The following is a 25,368-nucleotide window of genomic DNA, read 5'->3' on the forward strand; positions in this document are numbered from 1 at the left end:
TTATGGAAGTGCATACAGAAGGCTTTGAGGCAGCTTGTAGTTATTTAATAAAACGGCCAGCAGGTGGCTGCAGAGTATAAGAGATCAGCCAGGGCCATGTTGGGACAAGCTCTTTTTGCCAGTGTTTTCATCAGGAATGTGAATATTGATGAAACTTAGCTATGTTCTGATGCTAATTGCTGCAAAATGGAAACAGATAAAAATAACATTTTTTCCCTGATGAAAGAAGAGTCTCTAATCTTTCTTTTGGTGGGTTTCATGTTTTTATAGCAATAGAACACGATATTGTGTGGGCCTTGTGAAATCAGTCCAAATCCAGGAAAACAGCCGGCAGTGAAGGAGGTTGCTTCAGTGAAAATGGCTGGGAGGGAATGAGTTAATAATAAACATATTCAAGTAATAGACTGTAAGCTGTTGTATTGGACGTGATTTTGTGACTGGTGTCTGGGAAGTATATATTGGTCATTTGCCACATTGTGTGATCTGAAAACGAGAATCAAGCAGCATACCTGTGCATATAAAACTGGGGCTGCCTCCGTGAATGAGATCGTCATTGTCCGGCAGGACAAAGGGGCACCGCTGCTGCACCTCCAGGCAGTATTGACTACAGGGGATTCTCTTAGTGCAGTGCAACTGGGTGGTCTGGAAGTACTGAGAACACAGCCACGGCTTGTACGCCAACTACACGTGCGGGAGACACAGAGAAAAGACCAATGACATTTTATTTGGACACTTTATAAACGAGTGAGCACATCATCCAGATTTTATTTCATATCCAAGCTGACAAAATGTTGGGAGACGCTACATGAGCACAAGTTACGACCTCGTCTGATGACATTCGACAGATGATAAATGGGATTTTCTATTAAATTTAAATCCGAATCAGTACTTTGGTTTGACATTACAACTGCTGAATCTTCATATGCAAAGCAAATACTGATAGACAAATACTGATAGCAATTGGGCTGATACTGATAATGTGTATTGTCAGCAAAATATAAATGGGACATCCTTTGAAATATGAACGGAAATCTAGATTAATTCACCAAAAACTATCCATGTTGCACACGTACTACAAGAACAATAATGTAAAAATAAAATAACCTCAACTATAAATAACAATTACAATTGAAAAACATATACCGTATTTTCCGCACTATAAGGCGCACCTGCAATGAATGACATATTTTTTGAATATTGTTCTAAAGACAATAAAAATACTGGAGACTAAACGTAAATTATGACAATGAAGACTCACTAGGAATGTAATGGGGTTGTAGTGTTCTCGTGCAGCGTGTTCTTTAACGCTGACTTAACATCAAATCAAACCGGAGCCAATGAAGACAAAGTTGATGTAAGTTGAGCAATTCACAATTCTTCAAACAGGCGGGTGAAAACTGAAAATAATAATACAAAATAATCACTTACTTTGAAAACATAAATCCACTTTATAATATGCACAAAAATAGCAAACAATCTGCTCCTAAGCAAATTACTATTTCGAATATCGAATAGCCAGCAGAGGGCGCTAGTGACTCACTTCACTCAACGCCAGTCATATACAACAACAAAAAACATTCAGAATCAAACGTTTTAACGAATACAGATTTCGCCAAAAGTGTACAATAAAGCATTTCAAACAATCTCCCTAATAATATTAGAAACTTACAGCATTGCTTCTATGATGCTAGCCATGGATGTCAACAGATTAAGTTAAAATCCTAATCTGAGCATGAATCGTGTCTGCCGTACGGTCGCGATCAAACCGGAAGACAACCAAACAGGAAGTCACATTACGGATATGACGTCATGAATGACAGCGTCGAAAATGACATTTATCAATTAATTAAACTTACAAAAATAATTCCAACTACCAAAACAAAGATAATTACTTGTAAGGAAAAACAGATGAATAAGTGACTATTGCCTTCAGGGCAACACAGGGGTCAAAAGTAAAACGTTCGCGTCACCGATCGTGCAGGGTCACCGATAGCGTCTTGACAGCGAGACCTGTTGCGGCTCAATATTGATCCATATATAAGGCGCACCCGATTATAAGTCGCATGGTTAGCTTTTGAAAAAATTGAAGGCTGTTAGGTGCGCTTTATAGTTCGGAAAATACGGTACACAAACAGAATAAAAATACAAAAATAAACGTATTTCTGCATGGAATAAGAGCAGACATAGGACCAAATAAGGAAAACATGTTAAAACTACAAAAAAAAAAGTACAAACTAACCTGCATCTACTGTTGATGACAATTCAAACATAACAGCACAACAAATTATATACTGTATAATCACAACATGGCATAATTCATATAGCGCCTTTTGCAAACAGGAAATCTTTTTTTCTCACCTACAATTTGGACGCCATTGTGCTATTCTTTCCTCACACAACAAGGTGGCAGACACACTATGTGGTAATATTATCACCTGCAGCCATTAGCTTGCCATTTCCTGTGAATGGCTGCGAGGTCTGCAAGTTAAGCTAAGTTAAGCTAGCGCCTGCTGGGAGTTAATCGCTGCGCACAAAAGCAAAGCGGAGCGCACCCTGCCAGCACGTTTAATAAATACGACGGTGTGAATGCGTTTTGGGTATGCGTGATATATAACTTGAAGCAGGAGTGACAGGAAATTAGGGCAAACGTTGAGGATTCAACAATAGCAGAAATGGAACTAGGTAGAATGAAGACCTCTGCCAAGGATTTAAAAAAAAAAAAAGATGGCACAGTTACAGTACTTTCTACTTTCTAGGTTCACAGAGGATGACACAAGATGACGTAACTAAAAAGGCATAAAACAAGTTCATGCAGAAAGATGTAAGCCAACAGGATTGCACCACTGAATCTGGTGCAAAGGCAACAGTTTTATGGTGACTGAAATGACAAAAAAGAGAACATAACAAATAAGTTATTGGCTAACAATAGCTCTCTCCTGGGCGGAGCTCTCTATAATCATTCCATATTGCCGCGTGACATTTTCAATGACGTCATTATTTCAGTACAGCTTTCAATAAACACAGTTCGGCGCGGCTTTATACATGACCGATCGCGTCAACGCGCAGATGTATTTACACGCGGGCTAAAATGTCACGCGCCGATAATAATTACGTTTGAAATCAAAAGATAAGCTCGGCTGCACAGTGCACACACAAACACAGACGCGCACACACGCGCGCGCACGCGCACGCTGGCCTTCTGCCGCATCTGATAGCACAGTGTGAATGTCAGAAAATGTGCTTAGATGACCCGATGTCACGGGCGCATTAGTCTAATAGCCCTAAATGAATGCGTGCGTGAGAATATGTGATGGTACACAGACATCTTTTGCCCCTGCTTTGACATTTTCCATTTCATCTTGGCTGGTGGCGACAAAGGCCGTTTTTTTTTTTTTTTTTACCTTACATTACTAACCTCGCTGTAAATGTGTCTAGTCGTGTTTGTTTTCACAGCGACTCAGCAAAACTCACCCTATGCACCCACAAAAAAGTGCATGGACGACGATCCGACTGACTATTTTTGTCCGCTCAAACACACACACAGATCAATGAGTCCAATGCTGAATCATCAATTGTTGGCAATTCTATAGGAGGCGCCAGAGACAAATCCCAATGACTGTCGCTCACGACCACAGATCAAAAAAAAAAAAAAAACATGACGAAAGTTGACCAAAAGCGGACGAGTCGTGTTCGACATGACGCAATGCTAAAGCTGAGGTCAGATGGTTGACCTCAAGTGGGTTTCTTAAATAAATGGAGTTCTGAAAAGACATCTCGTCTCTCTTTTTCACACATTTCACATAATGCACATCGCACAAATCGCCACTGGCATTAGCTAGCATTAGCGTTGCAAATCACATAAGCAACTGCTACATTGTTAGCATGGACATAACATTGAGGGCTCTTTCGTAGATTATTTCTATTTCTAATTTTTTATTTTTTATTTTTAAGTGTATGTCAAGTACTATAAACAGATTGTTGACCACATCAAACAGGACTACCTGCCTAAACAGTGTCAATCAGAACTTAAGTTTTATCATCTTGCTGACGTCTTTATTACGCAGGTGTACCTAATGAAATGTCCTGCAACGTGACCCTTTTTTTTTTTTTTTTAACTTCTTTGCCATGGCTTTAAAGCACTACTTAGAGCAGCCCTCCAACCATCGCTCGACTGTCGAAGCGCCGAAAGGCCCGCAAGATCCATCATGCTGCTGTCGTATCGCCGAGACGTTAATGGAGACAGCCAGTGAGCGAGATAAAAATGGCTTTGGAAATCTTGTCGGGATGGAACCAAATCGCTCATAACTTCTCTTCACTCACGTCTTTTTTTTTTTTTTTTACTGCTTTCTCCTCACTTTCAAAGTAAGTGAGTTTGAGGTCAGCCAACTAGCGTGCTGCCATATTCGCCGCCACGTAGCTTTTGCACTGTCCAACGACTGCAACGCACTCTCAAACCTGTAGGTTAGTTTGGCCTTTTGTCACCTATCGATTGCGTTAAAAATAACATTTTTTTAAATTTTTTTTATTCCTTCGATCATGTGAAGCCACTGTAAAGGTCATACAGTCACGTAAATGTTTTAAGTCTAAGGCGCACGGCGAAAGAAAGGGATTTTTTTTTTAAAGGGAAACATTTTAAAAGCCTCATTAGTGGACACTCATTCTCTGTTAAAAAATAAAAAATAAAGAGTAATGCTGCAGTGAGTGCATTGTGCTACTAATGGAATGAAGGACGGAATTATAAAGGCATGAGTGGAGTTTCTATTCATGACGCAGACACATTTATTATAAAGCTGTCTAATATACAGCTGTCGGGGGTATAATAAGGGATTAAGGAACATAAATGTCTAAGAAAGAACTTTAAAGATCAAACAAAGGAAGTTATTTTATTTCTTAAGGTTGTTTCTGTACAAGGCATGTGAACTTTATGTCATTGGTGAGGCAGTTTGAATGGAAACAAATCAATGAAACCTTATTTATACAGAATTAGATTCAGAAAATTGTACGGTAATTCAAATGAATTCGAGAACAGACAGAAAGCAAAATGAAACGAGAAATAGAAATTGACAAGCCAGTAACTACGCCAGCCAACCTATACTGACTAACCAACCAATGAAATATTAAATAATGTTGCTTGCCACTTTGACTGGAGCACGTAAGAGGGAGCACATACAGGTGAGTTTGATTTTGACCTCCCTCCTCCCTGGCAATTGAGAATTCCTTTCCAATATTTAATCATTCGTTTTTAAATCCAGGCATTTTCGGCACTGAAAACATAAATGTGTTCTGGACAAGAATAATCAAGAATAATCTCTTAACTCATTTGCTCCCAATAACGTGTAAATACGTTTTTTTTTAATGTTTTAAGTGTCCCAAAGACGTATTTATATGTTTTTTTGTTGTTGTTTTTTTTAATGCTAGAGCATACAGAAGGCTTTGATGCAGCCTCTCAACTGCAAAAAAACGGTTGCAGAAATGGTAGTTATTACACAAACGGCCAGCAGGTGGCAGCAGAGCAAAGGAGATCAACCAGGGCCAGCTAGAAAAAAAAAAAGCTCAATTACTTACAATTTGAAATAGATTTGTGAAAATTGATGAAACTTAGCTCTCTTCTAATGCTAATTGCTGCAAAACGGAAACAGATAGAAACATACTTTTTTTTTCCTGATGAAAGAAGAGACTTTAATCTTTCTTTTGATAGGTTCCATGCCATTATAGCAATTGAACACAATATTCTGTGGGCCTTGCAAAATCAGTCAAAATCCAGTAAAACAGCCGGGAGGGAGCGAACAGGATTGCGAAATGTGAAAATGGCGGCGAGTGAATGAGAATTAAGTAAGATTTCGCATCATTGTATTCCATCATGCATGTACCGTATATATTGGCAGAAAAACTTACACTGTATGCATAGAACGCAAACGTTGCTTATTGTTTTGATGCTTTTGTTGTGGCTTCAGATGTGCATCTCATCCGTAGCCCGAGCTTTCCTCACCCGTTCTGTGGGGACGAGACGCTCCGATTGGATTATTTAATTATAGTTCGGCTAATAAGATTGTAATTGATGGAAGACCTTTACTCTGCCCTGCGGTATTGCTCTTAAGTGGCCTTGCGTGCTTCTGCCCTGTCAGCAGTTCGGGATTATTACTATTTATTTTTTTGTGTGGAGGAGCAGTTACTGTAGCAAGCTTGCAGCATGTTGAAAGAAGCGTGCAGAATTGTCAATGACATCCGATTCAGTCATTTGCATTTCGGCTCATTTAGCTTCATATACAGTAAATAACGGACCCTGCTGTTGTTCCACACTGAAGCGTGTAATCATAAAAATACCGCTTTGAAGATAATGTACTGACTTTCCCATTTGCATATTGCTTTAAATGGATTAATGACCCAATTGATTTTTTACAGTTTTTGTAGTTAACGAGTGAGTCCCTTCAGGACGCTCCCCCCTTTGAAATACGCCTCCTTTGCTTTTGACACAAATCATCCAAAGGAGAGGGACCGTTTCAGTATTTATTTTAATCACAAGATTAATCAGTGAAGACACCGTCCGCTGCAGGCCAATGTAATTACCTCCAGATGCAGTCAGATTATTATTATTAGTCGTATTATTGTGGTTCTTATTCGTGAGGTCTCTGCAGCATTTGGTAAAATGAGCTGATCGCCCAAGCGGCGAAACGTCGCAGGTCATAAGAGAGGGTGTTATGTCGACATGCACACAAAATCCTTGATGGGATTTCCAATACAAAATACGGGGTTGAAAAACAAAACACATGCAAAGGTTATTACATTGTGTCGCAGGTATGATCTTATGCTGTTTACATAGCTGATGCAATAATATCGTACATATACAGTCGGGGTGTGCCAAAAAAATCGATTCATAAAAGAATCGAGATTCTCATTTATTGAATCGATATTAATATCCAAAAATCGATTTTATTTAAATTAGAAATGAAGAAGAAGGGGAAAAGGCAGTTGTAGCCCACATGCTGTTTTTGTGGAAAAAGGCACTTACAATACAAAATTAATAAATGTTTAAAAAAAAAAAAAAAAGACACTTTAATGTCTCTATTTGTCATTTTGTCTTGCAAAGCAGACTGGTGTAGATTATGACAATGTGCATATCTGTAAACTGAAACAGAAATCATTTGTCAATCAAATCATTTTGAATCGAAAATCGCTTGAATCGATAATCGATTCTGAATCGAATAGTAGACCCAAAAATCGTAATCGAATCGTCAGACAGTCAAAGATTCCCAGCCCTAATATACAGTACAGCACATATTTACAAATTGTTAAACTCATAAAATAGTGCACAATTTTAAACTTCTCACAATGACATAATGATGACGAACACCCTGCAAAGTTCACCTACTGTTGGATTTTTCTGCAATTGCAGTTGCATCTAAAAGCAAAAGCTTCACAACGGGCATAAAAGTCATCAACGCGTGGCCCAAACACTCGCTATCACAAAAATGTATTACAAAACCACAAAAGCTGGCGTTTTAACGGGGCCGTCTTAAGTAGACTCGCTATTTCCACTGTACATGCACATTAGCGAGTCAATAAACGCAAACCAAGCGTGAACTGAGACGTCAGCGGAAAAAACAAACCATTACTTTATGCTTGCTTGTTGCATTCGCTTAATAACATTGCGGTGGATGTAAGTGGTCGTGATGCTCATGTGTGTAATGCTAGAAATGAACGACTGCGATGTGTGTGCGTGCGTGCGTGCGTGCGTGGATTGACAACCCTGGGGCACCAGCGCCGTTAAATCATGCTAAATGTGTCAACAGCATATGCAAACAAAATATCCAGTAAATAGTGATAGTTAAAACGCAGATGTGAGCACACAAACATGCGGAATTAGCAAAGAAGTTAAAGATGATATGATGATGTATAATTGTAAAAAAAAAAAAACATTAAATAATTGAATTTAAATGATGAACAGGCCACATTGAAAGATATCAAAATATATGTGAAAAATAATGTCATATATAATATGATATAAATGGCAAAATACATTAACATTGCATTTATTCAGTAATATACCATGGAACAGATTATATAGTGTAAAAACAAAAAATCAACATGGGTTCTTCATTTGACAAACAGAAATAACTCGCCGAGTGTCACAAAGTCAACATCTTTGGACTTGACTTCTTGTTGGACAAATAAACAGAAGAAAACTTTGTCGGCTACATTACAGTAAGTATTGATCGTAAAAGTAGGCTACTAGCTAGCTAGCTAGCTAGCTAGCTAGCTAGATAGATAGATAGATAGATAGATAGATAGATAGATAGATAGATAGATAGATAGATAGATAGATAGATGCCTAGCTAGCTAGCTAGGTAGCTAGCTAGATGGATGGCTAGATAGATAGATAGATAGATAGATAGATAGATAGATAGATAGATAGAATTGAAGTGAGGTGAGGTGAAAGTGGGGTCTACAGTACATCAACTATATTCTCAAGCCAACAGGCCTCCGTGAGTTGTGCAGCTTATCATAAATCAATGTGAAGGTTTGAGTGGACAAAGTGAATGAAAAGCATTTCTCCTCTGGGGGGAAATAAGGCAGAAAATAAAGCGCAGATGCTTGAAGAGTCTATAAAGAGCAGAAAGGAGGGGACAGCATCTGTACGAGAATCGCCGTGTGACTTGTAAGTGTGCACTTGTGAGCCGTAACAGAAGCGATTTCAACAACAAGCGCAAGAGAGGAAGTGAACGCATCGCACTCTCCCGCTTTTTGCTTTCAAGCTCAACATGCAGTGTTGTAGCGTTAAGTCTATCGAACCTTGCGAGACTTCAGCTCTCTGACCCCGGGTTTTCACCGGATGCGGTTGCGGTGCGGTTGCGGTGCGGTCCGGCGACGCAAGCAATTAGATTCCATTCATTCGAATGGTGCAGTTTACACCGCTTGCGGGTGCGTTGCGTGTCGACTGCGGAAGGCCTGCGGCGTGCCGCAAGCCTTCCGCAAGGATAGACCTATTTTCTATTTTTGCCGGACGCCGCAGCGGTAGGCCTCCGGCAAATGGCAAGCTAGCACAAAACACATCGAGCGGGACAGGAAGACCGACGCAGTTTCAAAATAAATTTCCGGTTACCTTTCAGAATAAAACACTCGCCAGCTCCTATTTCGCAAGCTTTTCAGCAAAACGTGACGTGGGCGTCGCCGGGCCATGTGCTCATTCACGGTTTAGACACCAGCGAACATGGACGAGGAGAGGTTTATATTGGAGGTGGAAAACCACAAAATAATATATGACACGGCACATCCGCTTTATAAGGACAACCAAAAAAAGGATGCTGCATGGAATCTCATAGCAGAAGAAGAAGAAAAGGTTAAATCAAAAGAAGTCCACCTCTCTTTCCGCTTCTCTGTTGAGCACAGACTTTCTGTATGTTTGTCGTTGTGAAATGCCACATGATCGTGCGCGCGCGGTCCCGCGAGACACGTTGGGAAGTGGGCGGCGACGGAGCTGCCGGACCGCAGCTGTGCGGAGCCGGTGTGGATTGACCAAAAAATTGACCCGTCCAGAGCACGCAGTCAAGACGCACCGCACCGCAACCGCACCGCAACCGCATCCGGTGAAAACCCGGGTGACCATCTAGACCAGAAGTGTCAAACTATTTTTTTTTTTGTGGAGGGGCCACATTATAGTTACACTTTCTTGCAGAGGCCCACTATGACTGTGAAAAGGATAATTTAATTCAACAAGTGTAACTGACAATAAAAAATAATCTTACTTTTATAATATATATTTTTTTTTAAATTTAAGATCCAATCCAGCCTTGTTTGTCAACAAACCCGCGAGCGAGCGTTGTCTTTTGACCTCACGGGAGATGTGGGGAATCTTCCAAGCAACAGGGGAGCCTTCAATTTGAATTAGACGCAGATAGAAAGATCAACGAACTGCCGAAACGGGCGTGCAGGAGATCAAACACAATATCCAACGAGAGCGCACGAAAACTTCCCCCTGCAACACCATTAATGATATACTGTATATGGAACGTCACGTGACTCGCTGTACAGAGAGTAAGATGAAATACTTCATCTGGAAATTAATCTATCTTTCTCCTGCTGTTAAATATAGCCATTAAGGGATATGCTGGAGCTTCCTAAGTCACCACACACACACACACACAGACACACTAAAACAGACGCAGAAGAGACAAAAGATGCTTCATCACTTGCACGGTGCTATAAATGTTGTAAAATTAACCAGCCATTGCTTGTCCAAACACCGACGAGTATAAAATGACGTAGTAGCTTGTCAACATCTTTTCCTAAAGAAGCTTATAGCTTACAAAGTAAGCAGCTTGACAGCAAACAACAGCATTGATGATGATGATGATGATGACTACATCATTTTCATCCTATCACGTCCAATGTAAAACAGCATAATTATATGTCAACAGCACTTTCACACATTTATCAATCCGCTAACTCCAAAACATTATGGATTAGCAGTAAATGATGCATAAACGTGCACGGACACATGTGGCTTAATCAGCGCATGGGAAGCGATCGGCGCTGGGGAACGGGTGTTAATGGACGTCGTGTTCAGACCTGACCAGGGGAATCGAACCGATGCAAACTCTCGACCCCATGAGGCCATGAATAATGGTGTTGCATCATAGGTGGAGCTAATTTTTAGCAAATATATTTGTCGAGGTAAAAATATTAACCCTTTAATAACTCATTTGCTGCCAATAACGTGTAAATACGTTTGGGGTTTTTTATGTTTCAAGTGTCCCAATGACGTATTTATACGTTTTTTGGTTTGTTTGTTTGTTTTATGCTAGAGCATACAGAAATCTTTGATGCAGCCTCTCAACTGCAAAGAACGGTTTCAGAAATGGTAGTTATTACACAAACGGCCAGCAGGTGGCAGCAGAGCAAAGGACCATGTAGAAAAAAAGCTCAATTACTTTCAATTTGAAATAGATTTGTGAAAACTGATGAAACTTAGCTCTCTTCTAATTCTAATTGCTGCAAAACGGAAACAGATAGAAACATACTTTTCTTTCCTGATGAAAGAAGAGACTTTAATCTTTCTTTTATTCCTTTTCCATTCTTTTATAGCAATTGAACACAATATTCTGTGGGCCTTGCAAAATCAGTCAAAATCCAGTCAAACAGCCGAGGAGCGAACGGGATTGCGAAATGTGAAAATGGCGGCGAGTGAATAAGTTAATAGTTGTCATCAACCTTTCACCAGGGCCTTGTACATGGGAGTGCACTGGGGTGGTGGGGGCGGGATTTATGTTCCGCCTGGGAGGTAGCGTAAGAACAAATAATTGAGAAATATTGATTTAGGCTAGAAGCGTATGCAACATTATGAGTGAAGTTAACACAAATATGCATGATGCACTTTAGGGTTACATCACATTTCATGTACAGTAGCTACTCCATACATTTCTTTACCATGAAATGGTGACTTAAAAATAAAAAAGGATGTCAGATGTCAAAATATGTCATCTTTCAACTGAAATGAGAGCCAATAATAGTTTTATTCATTTTTTGTTTTTAAATCATGAAAACAAAGTTTCCATCAAGCCGATTTTTAAAGCCAAGCATACATCTTCACCATGAAGAACATATGGGAGAAAAAAAAAAAAAAAAAAAAAGAGTTTGGCAACTAAAGGGCAATTTATGTGACTTAAATAAATAAATAAATAAATAAATAAAAAAAACAATGTCATAGACCCTAATTTTCAAAATCACTTGTATTTAGCTGGAGCCTCCCAGCTAACTTTAGATCAGCCATTTGTAGACAATAACAACAAAATGCTGGAAATGTCACAGTCGGGTAGTACTTAAGTGGTTAAATACACATAAGTAAGATCCTTCGTCCTTTCGAGTAAAATCGTATTGATTCGGTCTAAATGCAATTCACTGTCATCGCTTTGCGTCACAACTCCAAACTCAACACTTTAACAGCGTTTAAAAAAATGAAAGACTTTCCTGATTACGTTTGACATTAATTCACCAGGCAGAAGGAAACGTCTTTTCTTGGTATCGATTATGTAAACTCAGCACCGCGCTTCGCTTTCTGCGCCATCTTGGGAGATTTACTTTGCAGCGCCTAATGGGAATTTACCACAACAGGTAGGGGGGGGGGGGAGTATTATCCTGAGAAAAAAAACCTCACAAATTTATGAGAAATAAACTCACAAATTTGCCACTTCATAAAGTGGCAAATTTGCAAGAGAAAAAAAAAATCAAAAACTGTCAAGAAATGTTATGTAATATGAGGATTCGTTGGTGGTTAATTGAACACTCTTTGTAAAATGAAAAGGCAGGATGGAGACAAATTTCTTCTTCAACTTTACTCGTCATGCATGGCAGCATTTCCTGACCCCTATTGGCTAACAGTAACCAATCAGAAGCTAGCAGACTTTAGGTAAATGCAAGTGAAGGACCGAGAACAGCAGATTCTAAGTTGATGTGTCATACACTTTTGTATTTTTTTTGTATAAGTATCTAAGTCTTAGATACTTAAACAAAAAAAATATTACAAAAGTGTATGAATGTGTAAACAATAACTCTGGACACAAATGTAAATATATGTTTTAACAAATTAACTAAAATGCTTTATCCTCGGGGTAAGGACCTTTTGCAAAGCGTCTTTGTCGCTGTAGTAAAGTATTAGCACAAACATCCGTGTATGCTACGTGTATTTCTCGCAAGTTTCGGAGTTGTTGTTGTTGTTTTTTTTCTAGCAAATTTGCGAGTTTATTTCTTGTACGTTCACAATTTTTTTTTCCTCACAAATGTGCAAGTTTATTTCTCATCAATGTGAGTTTTTTTTTTTCATAATATTACCCCCCCTTAAAAAATATTTTTACGTGGCCCTAATACGCCGTCGTAAAATCGAGTGAACGGTCGTTGTTTTACTGCTTTAGCTAATGCTAAATGCTATTGTGGTTGACAGTTCAACATCACTAAAAGTCATTGCATTCACAGTTATCCAACTTTTTTTTTCTTTTATTTTTTTTTGCTCGGTCCCGGCAGCTATCGAAAGCTGTGCCGTTACCTTGCAACGGTCCCACATTATAACACTGGAAATATGTCACCAGAAAAGCTCAGCTTGCGTTGGATTTCACCAGCAACCGCAGCGTTTGGCTACTTGGACTACATGTCCCATGATTCTTAGTTTCGTGTCCAAGGAAGTTAGCTCTTGTACCGGTATGACAAAAACACACCTGTTAGCGATTATATGTATGAATCGCTATGACAACTGTGTGATTGACATATACATGGCCCAAACTGGCTCGCTGACTGAATCCAAAATGGGGACTGTCGTGGTTAAACCAGGACGTCTCGTCACCCTACGTTCAAATCCGGGTTACGACAGTCCCAACCATTCAATGTTTCTGTTTTTCATTTTATTGCTTTTTATTCATAGTCTAAAAATATTTTCCATACAAGAACTGATTGTAAAAATGACACAAATTTGGGTATGCTGCTGCTGTGCGAACTGTACTTCACTTACAGTAGATACATTAGCATGCTCATTTGCTTTATGCAACCTGTCCTCGAAAAATGACTTTTTTTTTTTTCTTTTCTGGCATTTCCCGGTGTTGATGACAGCGTTATTGAGAATATTGCCACGATGCGACGCAAGCTGCGCTCGGGCTAATCTTTGAAGGCAGCCGTGGCAGATGACAGCGAGCGTGACATCAAGCCAACATCTGAGTGAAAGTTTCACGTTTTAACGTCAACAACGAAAAAAAACACACAAAAAAACCTGGCGAGCACGCAGCCTGCTAGGACTGATAACGAGTAATTATTATACAGTAGGACATGGAAGTGTAGAGAATTATTATACAGTAAGAATGTCGAGAGATGAGTGTGAGTCACAAACTCATTCCCTTTGTAAACATAACTAAACAATCGTAGCTAAAAGTGGCAACGGTGGCAAATATATATATATAACGTATGCGCCCGCTATGTAACCATACTTCCTTATGTACATACCGGAATGTAAGCTTGAAAGGACTCGGGGCCTGCGGAGAGCGTGTGACAGTTTGTGATGAAAGGTGCGGCGAAGAACAAGAGCTGCAATGACTCGACTCGCGTCAGCCCGGCTGCTCTTCTAACCTACTTTTCGCTCTCGAGTTGAGGGACTTTGTTGTACGCATCTCAGAGGCAAACGTGCGAGAATGAGTGCGTATGAGAATAAATATGTACAGTGTCACCTTGAGATAAGATTGACCTGTGCTTCGGACAATTTATGTTTTTTTTTTTTTTTGCTTGAACGTCCGTCCATCCGTCCGTCCGTCCGTCCGTCCATCCATCCATCCATCCATCCATCCATCCGTCCGTCCATCCATCCATCCTTTAATGATCCATCCATCCGTCCGTCCATCCATCCCTCCCTCCCTCCGTCCGTCCATCCATCCATCCAACCATCCATCCGTCCATCCGTCCGTCCGTCCATTCATCCGTCCATCCATCCATCCATCCTTTAATGATCCATCCATCCATCCATCCATCCATCCATCCATCCATCCATCCGTCCATCCTTTAATGATCCATCCATCCATCCATCCCTCCGTCCGTCCATCCATCCGTCCGTCCATCCATCCGTCCGTCCATCCTTTAATGATCCATCCATCCATCCGTCCGTCCGTCCGTCCATCCATCCGTCCGTCCATCCTTTAATGATCCATCCATCCATCCATCCGTCCATCCACCCGTCCGTCCATCCATCCCTCCCTCCCTCCGTCCGTCCGTCCATCCATCCTTTAATGATCCATCCATCCATCCATCCATCCTTTAATGATCCATCCATCCATCCATCCGTCCGTCCATCCATCCATCCCTCCCTCCCTCCGTCCGTCCATCCGTCCATCCATCCATCCATCCTTTAATGATCCATCCATCCATCCAACCATCCATCCGTCCGTCCATCCATCCTTTAATGATCCATCCATCCATCCATTCATCCATCCGTCCATCCATCCATCCATCCATCCATCCATCCATCCATCCAACCATCCGTCCGTCCATCCATCCATCCATCCCTCCGTCCGTCCATCCGTCCGTCCGTCCATCCATCCTTTAATGATCCATCCATCCATCCAACCATCCATCCGTCCATCCGTCCATCCATCCATCCTTTAATGATCCATCCATCCATCCATCCGTCCATCCATCCATCCATCCATCCATCCAACCATCCATCCGTCCGTCCGTCCATCCCTCCCTCCCTCCCTCCGTCCGTCCATCCATCCATCCTTTAATGATCCATCCATCCATCCATCCGTCCATCCATCCATCCGTCCATCCATTCATCCTTTAATGATCCATCCATCCATCCCTCCGTCCGTCCGTCCGTCCGTCCGTCCATCCATCCATCCTTTAATGATCCATCCATCCATCCATCCATCCGTCCATCCGTCCGTCCGTCCATCCATCCATCCATCCTTTAATGATCCATCCATCCATCCATCCATCCATCCATTTTCTTAACCGCTCACTTCTCACAAGGGTTGTGAGGGTGCTGGAGCCTATCCCAGACGTCTTCGGGCAGTAGGCGGGGGACACCCTGAACTGGTTGCCAGCCAATCGCAGGGCACACAGAGACGAACAACCATCCACACTCACAAGCACACCTCGGGAGAATTGGGAGCGCGCTTAAACACCACCCGGTTAACGGCCATTCAACGACTCAATGTTATCTACACTATGTAAGAGGTTCACCTTCAAAAACATTTACTGTGGGCGATAAACAGAAGCAGACAAACCTATTTACGTTCATTGGTGATGATGTCATCACGAGCTGACTCAAGTCACTGCTTCGATTAGTTCAAATGTCATGACTTAAAAGATTGATTGTCGATAGTTGTTCATTTGATTTGCTCGGTTTAAAGATGAAACATCCACTGAATGAATAAAGTGCGTACGGCGAACGCATGCTGAGAGTTCCACTGTCGTGATTGGAGGATCCGCCTGTCAATCTGGGAATGGCTCCATCGCGATTGGAGGAATTCGCCTGTCAATCAGTTTACGCTACAGAGAACCACATGGCCTCAAATCAGACGACTCTTCCACTTTCTAGTCAAACCACAAATGACCATAAATTCAACAAAATGCACCGACGCGGTCACGTCGTGAAGAACAAGCTTAGCTGCTTTCTTGTCCCCCCCACAAAAAAAATGCAGACTGAGACATTCAAACAGGCCACATTCAGTCCTGCAATCTATCTGTCAGTGGGCGAATGAGGAGGAGGCGGGCAAGGGGGGGCGACACAAACATTAGAAGAGGAGAGACTGGAGATAAATTGTTCATCCCTCCCTTCCGTTCCTCCCTTCTGCCTCGCTCTCTCTCAGGACGACTGCGTGTGTGCGCGTGCGCGAGACTGCAGATAGATTCTGATGTTCTCATTTATGTCTTAATGATTGGCTTAGTATGCAGTTTGTGCTCTGCAATGCTGCGCTTAGACAGAAAGCAAGATCACAGTCGGGCACATACGCCCGCCAGATGAAATGATTAACGCACGCACGCACGCGCACATCTGAGCCTTCCACCAAGACGTGTCCTGACAGTATAGTTAGCAAAGCGCACATTTCAGCACGGGATCTAGTGTGCAAGTGGGAGGGGGTTGTAATGACAAACGACATTAGCACGGGTGGTTAATGCTTAAAAAGTCCACGATGAGTGTCGTTTCATCGTTTGAATATTTCATTCGGTGCCAATTACAAGCTTGTTTACTTATTAATCTGATTGCTGCTGCCAGAACGACATCAAGCGCCGTATGAGAGAGACGGAAAGAGAGCGCAAAGCGGCGGGCTTGCTGCCGGGGGGAGGGGAAATTTAGATTTCACTAAATGGCAATAATGTAGCTTTAAAGCAGGGGTGTCACAACTTTTTCCTCTGAGGGCCACATACAGAAAAATAGAAAGCTGCAAGGGCCACTTTGATTTTTTTTTAGTTACTTATTAACACATTCATTGCCAGACCAGCAAACAAATAAAAAATAAAAAAATAAAAAAATCTTTTGACGTCTTTTTCCGTCAATGGCAGTGAATGAGTTAAACATGGTAAAAAAAAATCAATGAAGCAATTATAAGTTGTTGATATAATGTACAGTTACTTATTGAAAACTGCTAACAGTCACAACGCAAATAGTGACCCCTGTGTGCCACGATAATAGATCCGCCTCTCCACTGAGCAGCAGCTGAATCCCAACTTGACATTCTGAACCACAAGAACAATCGGTCGTCAACTGACCACATTTAACAACCATTAATGTGATGTTTTCACATTTTTTTTCTTTAATAATTAACCATTAATTAACGTGATGTTTTCACAAATTGGACATTGACACTTAAAAAAAAAAAAAAACAAGTGGATGAAATTATTTTTATTTCTGGAACTGAATTATTAGCTGCAAATTTGTGTCTTTGCGTAGCTAGAAACGTTTAATCCACCCTCTTTTTTTTCTTTTCTTTTTTTTAACTCATTTGCTCCCAATAACGTGTAAATACGTTTTTTTTTATGTTCTAAGTGTCCCAAAGACGTATTTATACATTTTTTTGTTTTTTTTATGCTAGAGCATACAGAAGGCTTTGATGCAGCCTCAACTGCAGAAATGGTAGTTATGAAACAAAACGGCCAGCAGGTGGCAGCAGAGCAAAGGAGATCAACCAGGGCCATCTTGAAAAAAAAAAAGCTCAATTACTTCCAATTTGAAATAGATTTGTGAAAACTGATGAAACTTAGCTCTCTTCTAATGCTAATTGCTGCAAAACGGAAACTGATTGAAACATACTTTTTTTTCCCTGATGAAAGAAGAGACTTGAATCTTTCTTTTGATAGGTTCCATGCGTTTATAGCAATCGAACACAATATTCTGTGGGCCTTGCAAAATCAGTCAAAATCCAGTAAAACAGCCGGGATTGCGAAATGTGAAAATGGCGGCGAGTGAATGAGTTAAACAGCATTATTAAACAATTCTTTTTAGTATTTGCCGCGGGCCACCAAAAAATGTATGTCAAATGGCCCCCGGGCCGTAGTTTGGACACGCCTGCTTTAAAGTATTTCATAGTAATGTACAAAACGGATAAAGTGACTTGCATGAAGAACAGTGACAGTGAAAGTAAAAAAAAAGCCATTTGCTATTTTTTTCCCCTTTTAATTATTGTATCTTAGCAACTGTAACTGGGCATGGCAGGCCTGCGAAGCGCCGGATTTCCATGGCGCAGAGGTGTTACTGTACGGGGCTCTGGAGAGTCATCGCGGCGGCTTAGCGGCAGGGAGAAATCCAAAAATGGCTTTAAGAAACTGTTTGGGAAAATGAAAGTCACAATGGAGGGGGGGTATTATGGAGATTTCATTTCATGTCATAAACCATGAGGGGGTATTAAAGAGAAAGAAAAGCCAATATGAAAGCAAATCGCACCACAACGCCGGAATGGCGACGGCCGCTCGATGCCACGAGTTGCATATGATGTCGTCGTTCATCAGCTTTTGCGCGCTTGTCGTCGCTGTTTGAGTTTGAGTACAAAGCAATCTCGATTAATGTCCTTCCCTCATGTTGTAGCGTCATTATCTTCCTTGTCCCCTCAAGTCAAATGATCCATTAAAAGAGTGTACAGCAGGCACGGGAACACTCATTACTTCAACCTCACTGCCAACTGCCTCGACAACAGTGAAATCAGCCGACGACATCGTTTTGCGCTAATAAGCAAATATTCGGCCTTCACAAAGATAATCATGCTTGTTTTTGAGTAGGGATGTTCCATACCACTTTTTTTCAGACCGATACCGATACTCAGACCCTCAGTACTAGCGGTGTTAAAAAAAATAAAATAATCGATTCGGCAATATATCGCGATATTACATCGCGCAATTCTCGAATCGAAACGATTTTTAAACATCCGTATTTGATGGAAAAATATTCACCAGAACGTCTTAGGATTCACACCTTAAGCATGAAAGAATGTTCAATTAATGGAACATTAAACCTTAATATTTTATTTCAATGCTGTTCAAACATGAAACAGATTACAACCTGTATAAGACTTAAGTTTCAGATCAATAATACATTTCATACAAATTTTACACTGTACATGTTTACTGATTAGTATTTTCTAAATTTGAATTAAAAAAAAACACACGCAACAATCGACTTACGAAATCGTATCGGGATTAATCGGTATCGAATCGAATCGTGACCTATGAATCGTGATGCGAATCGAATCGTCAGGGACTCGGCAATTCACACCCCTTCTCAGTACTCACCGATACCGATACCAACGATACCAGTAGTACATTTTGACAAATAAAAAAAAAAATCACTAAAAGATATTTTTAAACAAATATATTCCCTTTCATTTTGACCAAAACAAAACAAAACAGCACAGTCATTCTTCAATAGGCTCAAAATAAAACACAAAAATGCTCTTTTAGTTCAAGATTCACAATTTTGAAGTATTTCCAAAACCGGTCAAGTTTTGGTGAAAAACTGCTGCAAGCTAGCAAGGAGGACTCACTTGACGTCTCCCACCCTCCGCCATTGCTCATTTGTAATCGTCTGCGGCACGAGTACTCGAGTACTTGAAAAAAAAGGCTGGTATCGGCCCGATACCGATACCTGCTGTCGGTACTCGCCCATCCCTAGTTGACAGCATTATTATTGTATGGAAGCGGATTAGGGCCAGTAAAGAGTGTTAAAAAAAAAAGAAGAAAAAAAAAGGTTGGCAGGATTCTGACTTAAATCTCAAAATTCTCACTTTATTCTAACCCTAACAATCTTCACTAGCCCGAATCCATTTCCGCATTATTGCTACTATCAATTCAATGACTATTATGACTTCATTTTTCTATTTGCCGGTGGCATGTCTAGTGGCAGGCCTAACAAACAAACGCTCCTCTCTTGGATGGCAAAAGTGACAAACCAACCTGTTGCCAATCATTCAACAGATTCATTGATTTGCTCCCTGACACATTGATGAAGTGCATTTTGTGACTAAACAGACAAGATCATTATTTCATTATTTCACTAGAGGCATCGCCTACTTTTTTTTTTCATGTCAAATAGCTGCCTTGGATCCACAGGTTGGGAAACGCTGATGTTCGCATTACTCCCGTTGTTAAATAAACGTCTCATATGATGCACGTAGACTAAAACGTGTGGTAAAAACCAGATGCGGCCCGCCTCTGTCTGGGATGCGCCCTTCCAACGTTCCCCTCGTCACATGTCAGAAATATTCCACGGCTGTCATTGTCTCGGGCTGTGATGACAAAAGGAGCAGATAATAAGCAAGTAGGCTAAAACGGCCCCCCGCTACTCGCGACTGCTTAGGGGAGTTGATATATGAGCGGATGAGAGGATGAGAGGATGAGAGGAGATCAGGAGGGAGGAGAGCCGCGGGTGGTCGCTGAGGGATTCCCAGAATAGCAACACGATACAGTTGAGCTAAGAAAGATGTGATGTGTTTTCGGGTAGAGATAGACCGATAAGGTTTTTTTGGGCCCGATACCAATACCAATTATTAGTAGTGAAGGATGCCGATAACCGATATTTGGAGCCGATATTCATTTTTCACTAAAAAGGGACATCAAAATTTGGAAAAAATACAAACTCGAGCTCTTATCTTTTTTTTTTTTTTTTTTTTTAATTTTAAAGCACATGTTTATTGAGCAACTTTTAGGGTTAGTAAAATATTTTTACGTTTTTTTTTTTTTTCCAAAAAATCTTAGTCAATACACAAGTTCTGGGATCTCCCAGGCGCAGTAGCATGTTTTCAAAAGTTAAATAAAAACAGACAATTATTTTCTACAAAAAATAAGTCTTAAAAAATTTCAAAATATCCAAAGTATTAAATTTTTACTTATCTTAGTTTTAATTTCAATCAAAAACAGAAGGTGCAGAGAGTTCCCAGGGTCGACAAAAATGAAAATAAAACCTTTTTTTTTTTTAATTTACATTTAAATTAGTTCCCTGAAGTTAACACTTAAAAAAAATAAAAATAAATAAAAAAGGATCTATTATCGGCCATATGATTCTTCAAAATGGCCGATGCCGATATTTCTCAAAATGCTGAATATCGGCACCGATAATCGGCCCAGCCGATAATCGGTCTATCCCTATTTTCGGGCATGTACACAGGAAAAGGGTGTTGTTGTTGTTGTTTTTTTGGGGGTTGAAATGGGCTGGACATGTTTTGATGCGTGTTCGTGTTTCGCTCTCCCCAGGTCAGCCCCTCGATAATCCGCCCATTTTCCACTTTGCTGCCTCCATTGTGAGCAGGAGAGAACGCGGGAACTCTGGGTGCACTCTGCCCCACTTGCAAACATGCTCCACATAACAACGCCTAATACGCCAATTCCGCCTCATCAAGTGCGTTTTGTCCCGTCCGCCGCTAATCGCCGTCACCCGCTCGTATCTCGTATCCAGCCCAGGCTAATGAGCGGCGCCTCTCGCCAACCGTCTGCACTTGGAAGGAAGTGCAAGTGACTCCTCTGTGCTGAGGAATGACGGACAACCCGCAGCTCAGGCCGATTAAGGATTGGCTGTACAACATTACGACATCTTTCTATCCTTTTGGAATCAATAAGAGTTGACGATTTTATTCCGATCCGCAAGTTGAAGAAGTGGGCCAATGGGCTGGCAGATAGACGGGAACGAAGTTGGGTCAACACATTAGTTAGGTGTGGAGATGAGCAGATCGATAAACAGGTTAAAAGACAATCAAGAAGGCAGATCGATGGTAGATGAACAATAGGTAGAACGATTAACAAATACATGACTGGAATGTAGGTGGGCGGAGATGGAGAAGAATAAGTCGTAGGGCCGGGCGATTAAACGGAAATTTACCCTCACCGAAATTTACTACGATAACCGTCATCACTTTTTTTCAGACCGATACAGATACCGATACTCAAATACTCACCGATACCGATATCGACTGCCGATACCCGTAGTACATTTTGCCAAATAAAAAAAATCACTAAAAGATATTTTTAAACAAATATATTTCCTTTCATTTTGACCAAAAAAAAACCCAGCACAGTCACTCTTCAATAGGCTCAAAATAAAACACAAAAAATGCTCTTTTAGTTTAAGATTCACAATTTTGAAGTGAAGTTTTGGTGAAAAACTGCTGCAAGCTAGCGCCACTTACAGGCAAGGAGGACTCACTTCACGTCTTCCCCCTCTGCCATCGCTCGCTTGTAATCGTCTACGGCACGAGTACTCGAGTACTTGAAAAAAGGCTGGTATCGGCCCGATACCGATACCTGGTATGAAGAGTGACTGTGCTGTTTTTTTTTTGGGGGGGGGTCAATATTAAAGGAAATATATTTATTTAAAAATATCTTTTCGGGATTTTTTTTGATTTGTAAAAATGGACTACTGGTATCGGCAGTTGGTATCGGTATCGGTCTGGAAAAAAAGTGATATCGAACATCCCTACTGATTTTAAGTCATATCGCCCTGCCCGAATAAGAATGTAAACAGAAAAATGCAAGTAGACAAAAACACATTTATATAGACGGGCAAGCTGATAAACAGGTGGACCGATAAATGGGTAGACAGAACAGTAGACGGATAAGTGAGAAGACAAAAAAAAAAAAAAAGGACTGCTCGGTGGGTAGATGAGTTGCCAGAGGCAGAATTTAAACTATTCATGAGTGTGCAAACCTCTGCATTCTTCGGTGAGGTGTTGAGTGCACTTGGAGATTACAGTACAGTACAGTACGCTGTGTTTGTGTGTGACAGAGAGTTAAGATCGTGTACAGTACACACCGCTTTACAAAAAAAATAAAAAATTAAATTCTTGCTCATTTCACATAAGTAAAAGGAAGCTGAATCTTATCAAGACGAAAACGTGCCATCTTATAAAGAGAAAAAAATATTCCAAGCCACAGCAATTTTTTAATGAAATGTCAATGTGATAAATGATTCCCAAAGTGTATGCATGTAAGGTAACACATCGTTACCTGGCAGGCAATAACGATTCACCTCATGACGCAATGATCCTGGCGTGATGAAGCATCAGTTGGGTGAGACACTCTGCTGGCTTATCTGCATGAGTTCAACTTGTCAGACAGATGATGTTGATTGCATCTCTGGTCACGGTTCATGTAGCCAAATTATGATGACTGTATGCATTAATTATAATGGGCTGCCCTGACACGGTTCAGAGTCTGATTAAAATTAAAGAACCGGAAGGAGAATTTATTAGGAAGGTGGTACATAAGATCAAGTCTTGGCTATATAATAGCTGACAGCGACAACAAGCCAACACTAACAAGTAACAACAACACGAGACGAAAAGATGAGCCTACAAATGAGCCTTTGGTACTAGAAAATTTAGGTACCGTATTTTCCGGACTATAAGTCGCACTTTTTTTCATAGTTTGGCCAGGGGGGCGACTTCTACTCCAGACAGACTTATATGTGATTTGTTTTTTTTTAACACATAATTTCACGTTTGTTATTTTCACACTGACAACCACAAGAGGGCACTGTAGGCGTAATAATTGAAACTGATGCCGAGTCTGACGTCAGCCACGCAGCAGAAGCGGAAGTGGCGCGTCGTCTACCTCCGGACTTTTATTTTTTTATTGTTTTTTCTTTTTTGTCTTTGTCTTTACTCTTTGTGTGGTGATTCTTTTGTGTTGTATTTGACATGTTTGGCTTTTGATTACAATTTTGTCAATATAGATATATTAAAAAAAAAAAGAAGCTTCGTCTACTTCCGGGGTTAGCAGAGTTGCTCACAAGTGACACGGAGGATGACGAGTTGAATGGATTTAGTGAAATGGAGTGAGATGGAGAGTCTGGTAAACCTGTTAGCATGTTCTTTATGTTATAGTTATCTAAATGACTCTTCATATGTTACGTTAATTAACATACCAGACATGTATTCAGTTTACATCAATGTGTTACGTTAGCGTACCGTATGCCTGTAATGTTTGTTCTTGGTCCCGATTTTTATTAAATAAATGCGACTTATAGTCGAGTGCGACTTATGTATGTTTTTTTTTTTAATTATTATTCTTTATTATGCATTTTTTGGCTAATTTGACTCATACTCTGGTGCGACTTATAGTCCGGAAAATACAGTAATTGTGTTTGTCTTTAGTCATGGATAAAACCAAACTATTTCCATAGTTTCTAATATTCCACGAAAATGTACAGTGGGACAATATATTAGAATTTTGCATCCACAGGTGAATGTTTTCTGGCAACTTTTTGTTCTTCACGCTGCGAGGGTCTTCAATGAACCTAAATTGCAAGTTCTTCGAAACCGGAGTACCAAAACAGGAAGAAGGCCTTGAAACCGCGAACCTCAGAACTGCCTGGCCAAAGCGATAACCACTGTCCATCATATAGACGTCATATTTAATTCTAAATCTGGCCAATGTTCTGGTAAGCCTTCGATTCAATATTAAGAGTTGACATGGCAAATTCCATGTACAAATCTGCTTTCGGCTCAAATTCTGACTTTGTCATCATGTTGCTCATTTCCTCCGTCTCCTTCAATAATTCCGCGCCTCAAAACCGAGACAACGCTCGAATAATATTAGACGATGGCGACATTGCTAGCGGAGCCATTTTTCCGCACAGTCACAATCCCAAACGCGCCATTCCATGATGCAAATGAGCCTCCAAGAGGAACTCCTGGGAATGAATGAAAGCAAGGCGGACATTTATGAAGAGCGCATACGTGAGATACACGATTCACGCGTAATCGCAAACGGCGAGCTGACCCTGAAATTGTTCCTGAGGCAACAATAATGACTCTCCGGGTTCTTTGCATCAGCAGCCAATCGACGAGCAATATGCTGGGAAGGCCTCGAAAACATCTCCTGTTGCACATACATTGACCACGTCTTGTCCTTTTCAGTGCTCTCGTCCCGACATTTGCATTTAAATTGAAAACAGGCCGAGTAAATCCTTAATTCTCTGAATATCCACGGTCCCGCGTGACCCCGCTCCACGGTGACCTCCCACGTACATCGACAACAGGGGTGTCCAAACTACGGACCGGGGGCCATTTGCGGCCCGCCGTCCTTTTTTTTTTTTTTTTAGTGGCCCGCGACATATGCTAAAAAATGGCATTTGACTCCGTTCAAATAAAGTAAACAAAAATGTTTCGAGATGGTCAAAGTAAGAAGGGAGGGTGTCCAAAAACACAGTTGCTATTAACTCATTCACTCGCCGCCATTTTCACATTTCGCAATCCCGTTCGCTCCCTCCCGGCTGTTTTACTGGATTTTGACTGATTTTGCAAGGCCCACAGAATATTGTGTTCAATTGCTATAAAAGCGTGGAACCTACCAAAAGAAAGATTAAAGTCTCTTCTTTCATCAGGAAAAAAAAAAACATGTTTCTATCTGTTTCCGTTT

At 40.8% G+C, this 25,368-nt stretch overlaps 1 protein-coding gene across 1 annotated transcript in view; it reads right to left on the reverse strand.

Moving 5' to 3' along the window:
- nalf1b (NALCN channel auxiliary factor 1b) overlaps positions 1-25,368 on the reverse strand; it is a 72,672-nt gene that overhangs the window by 3,769 nt on the left and 43,535 nt on the right. Inside the window, exon 2 of the mRNA XM_077537573.1 lies at positions 510-681. Within this exon, the coding sequence (XP_077393699.1) occupies positions 510-681 (172 nt within the window). The remainder of the gene's footprint in view (positions 1-509; positions 682-25,368) is intronic.

The sequence above is a fragment of the Festucalex cinctus genome, chromosome 11, assembly GCF_051991245.1.
Source record: "Festucalex cinctus isolate MCC-2025b chromosome 11, RoL_Fcin_1.0, whole genome shotgun sequence".
Classification (NCBI taxonomy): domain Eukaryota; kingdom Metazoa; phylum Chordata; class Actinopteri; order Syngnathiformes; family Syngnathidae; genus Festucalex; species Festucalex cinctus.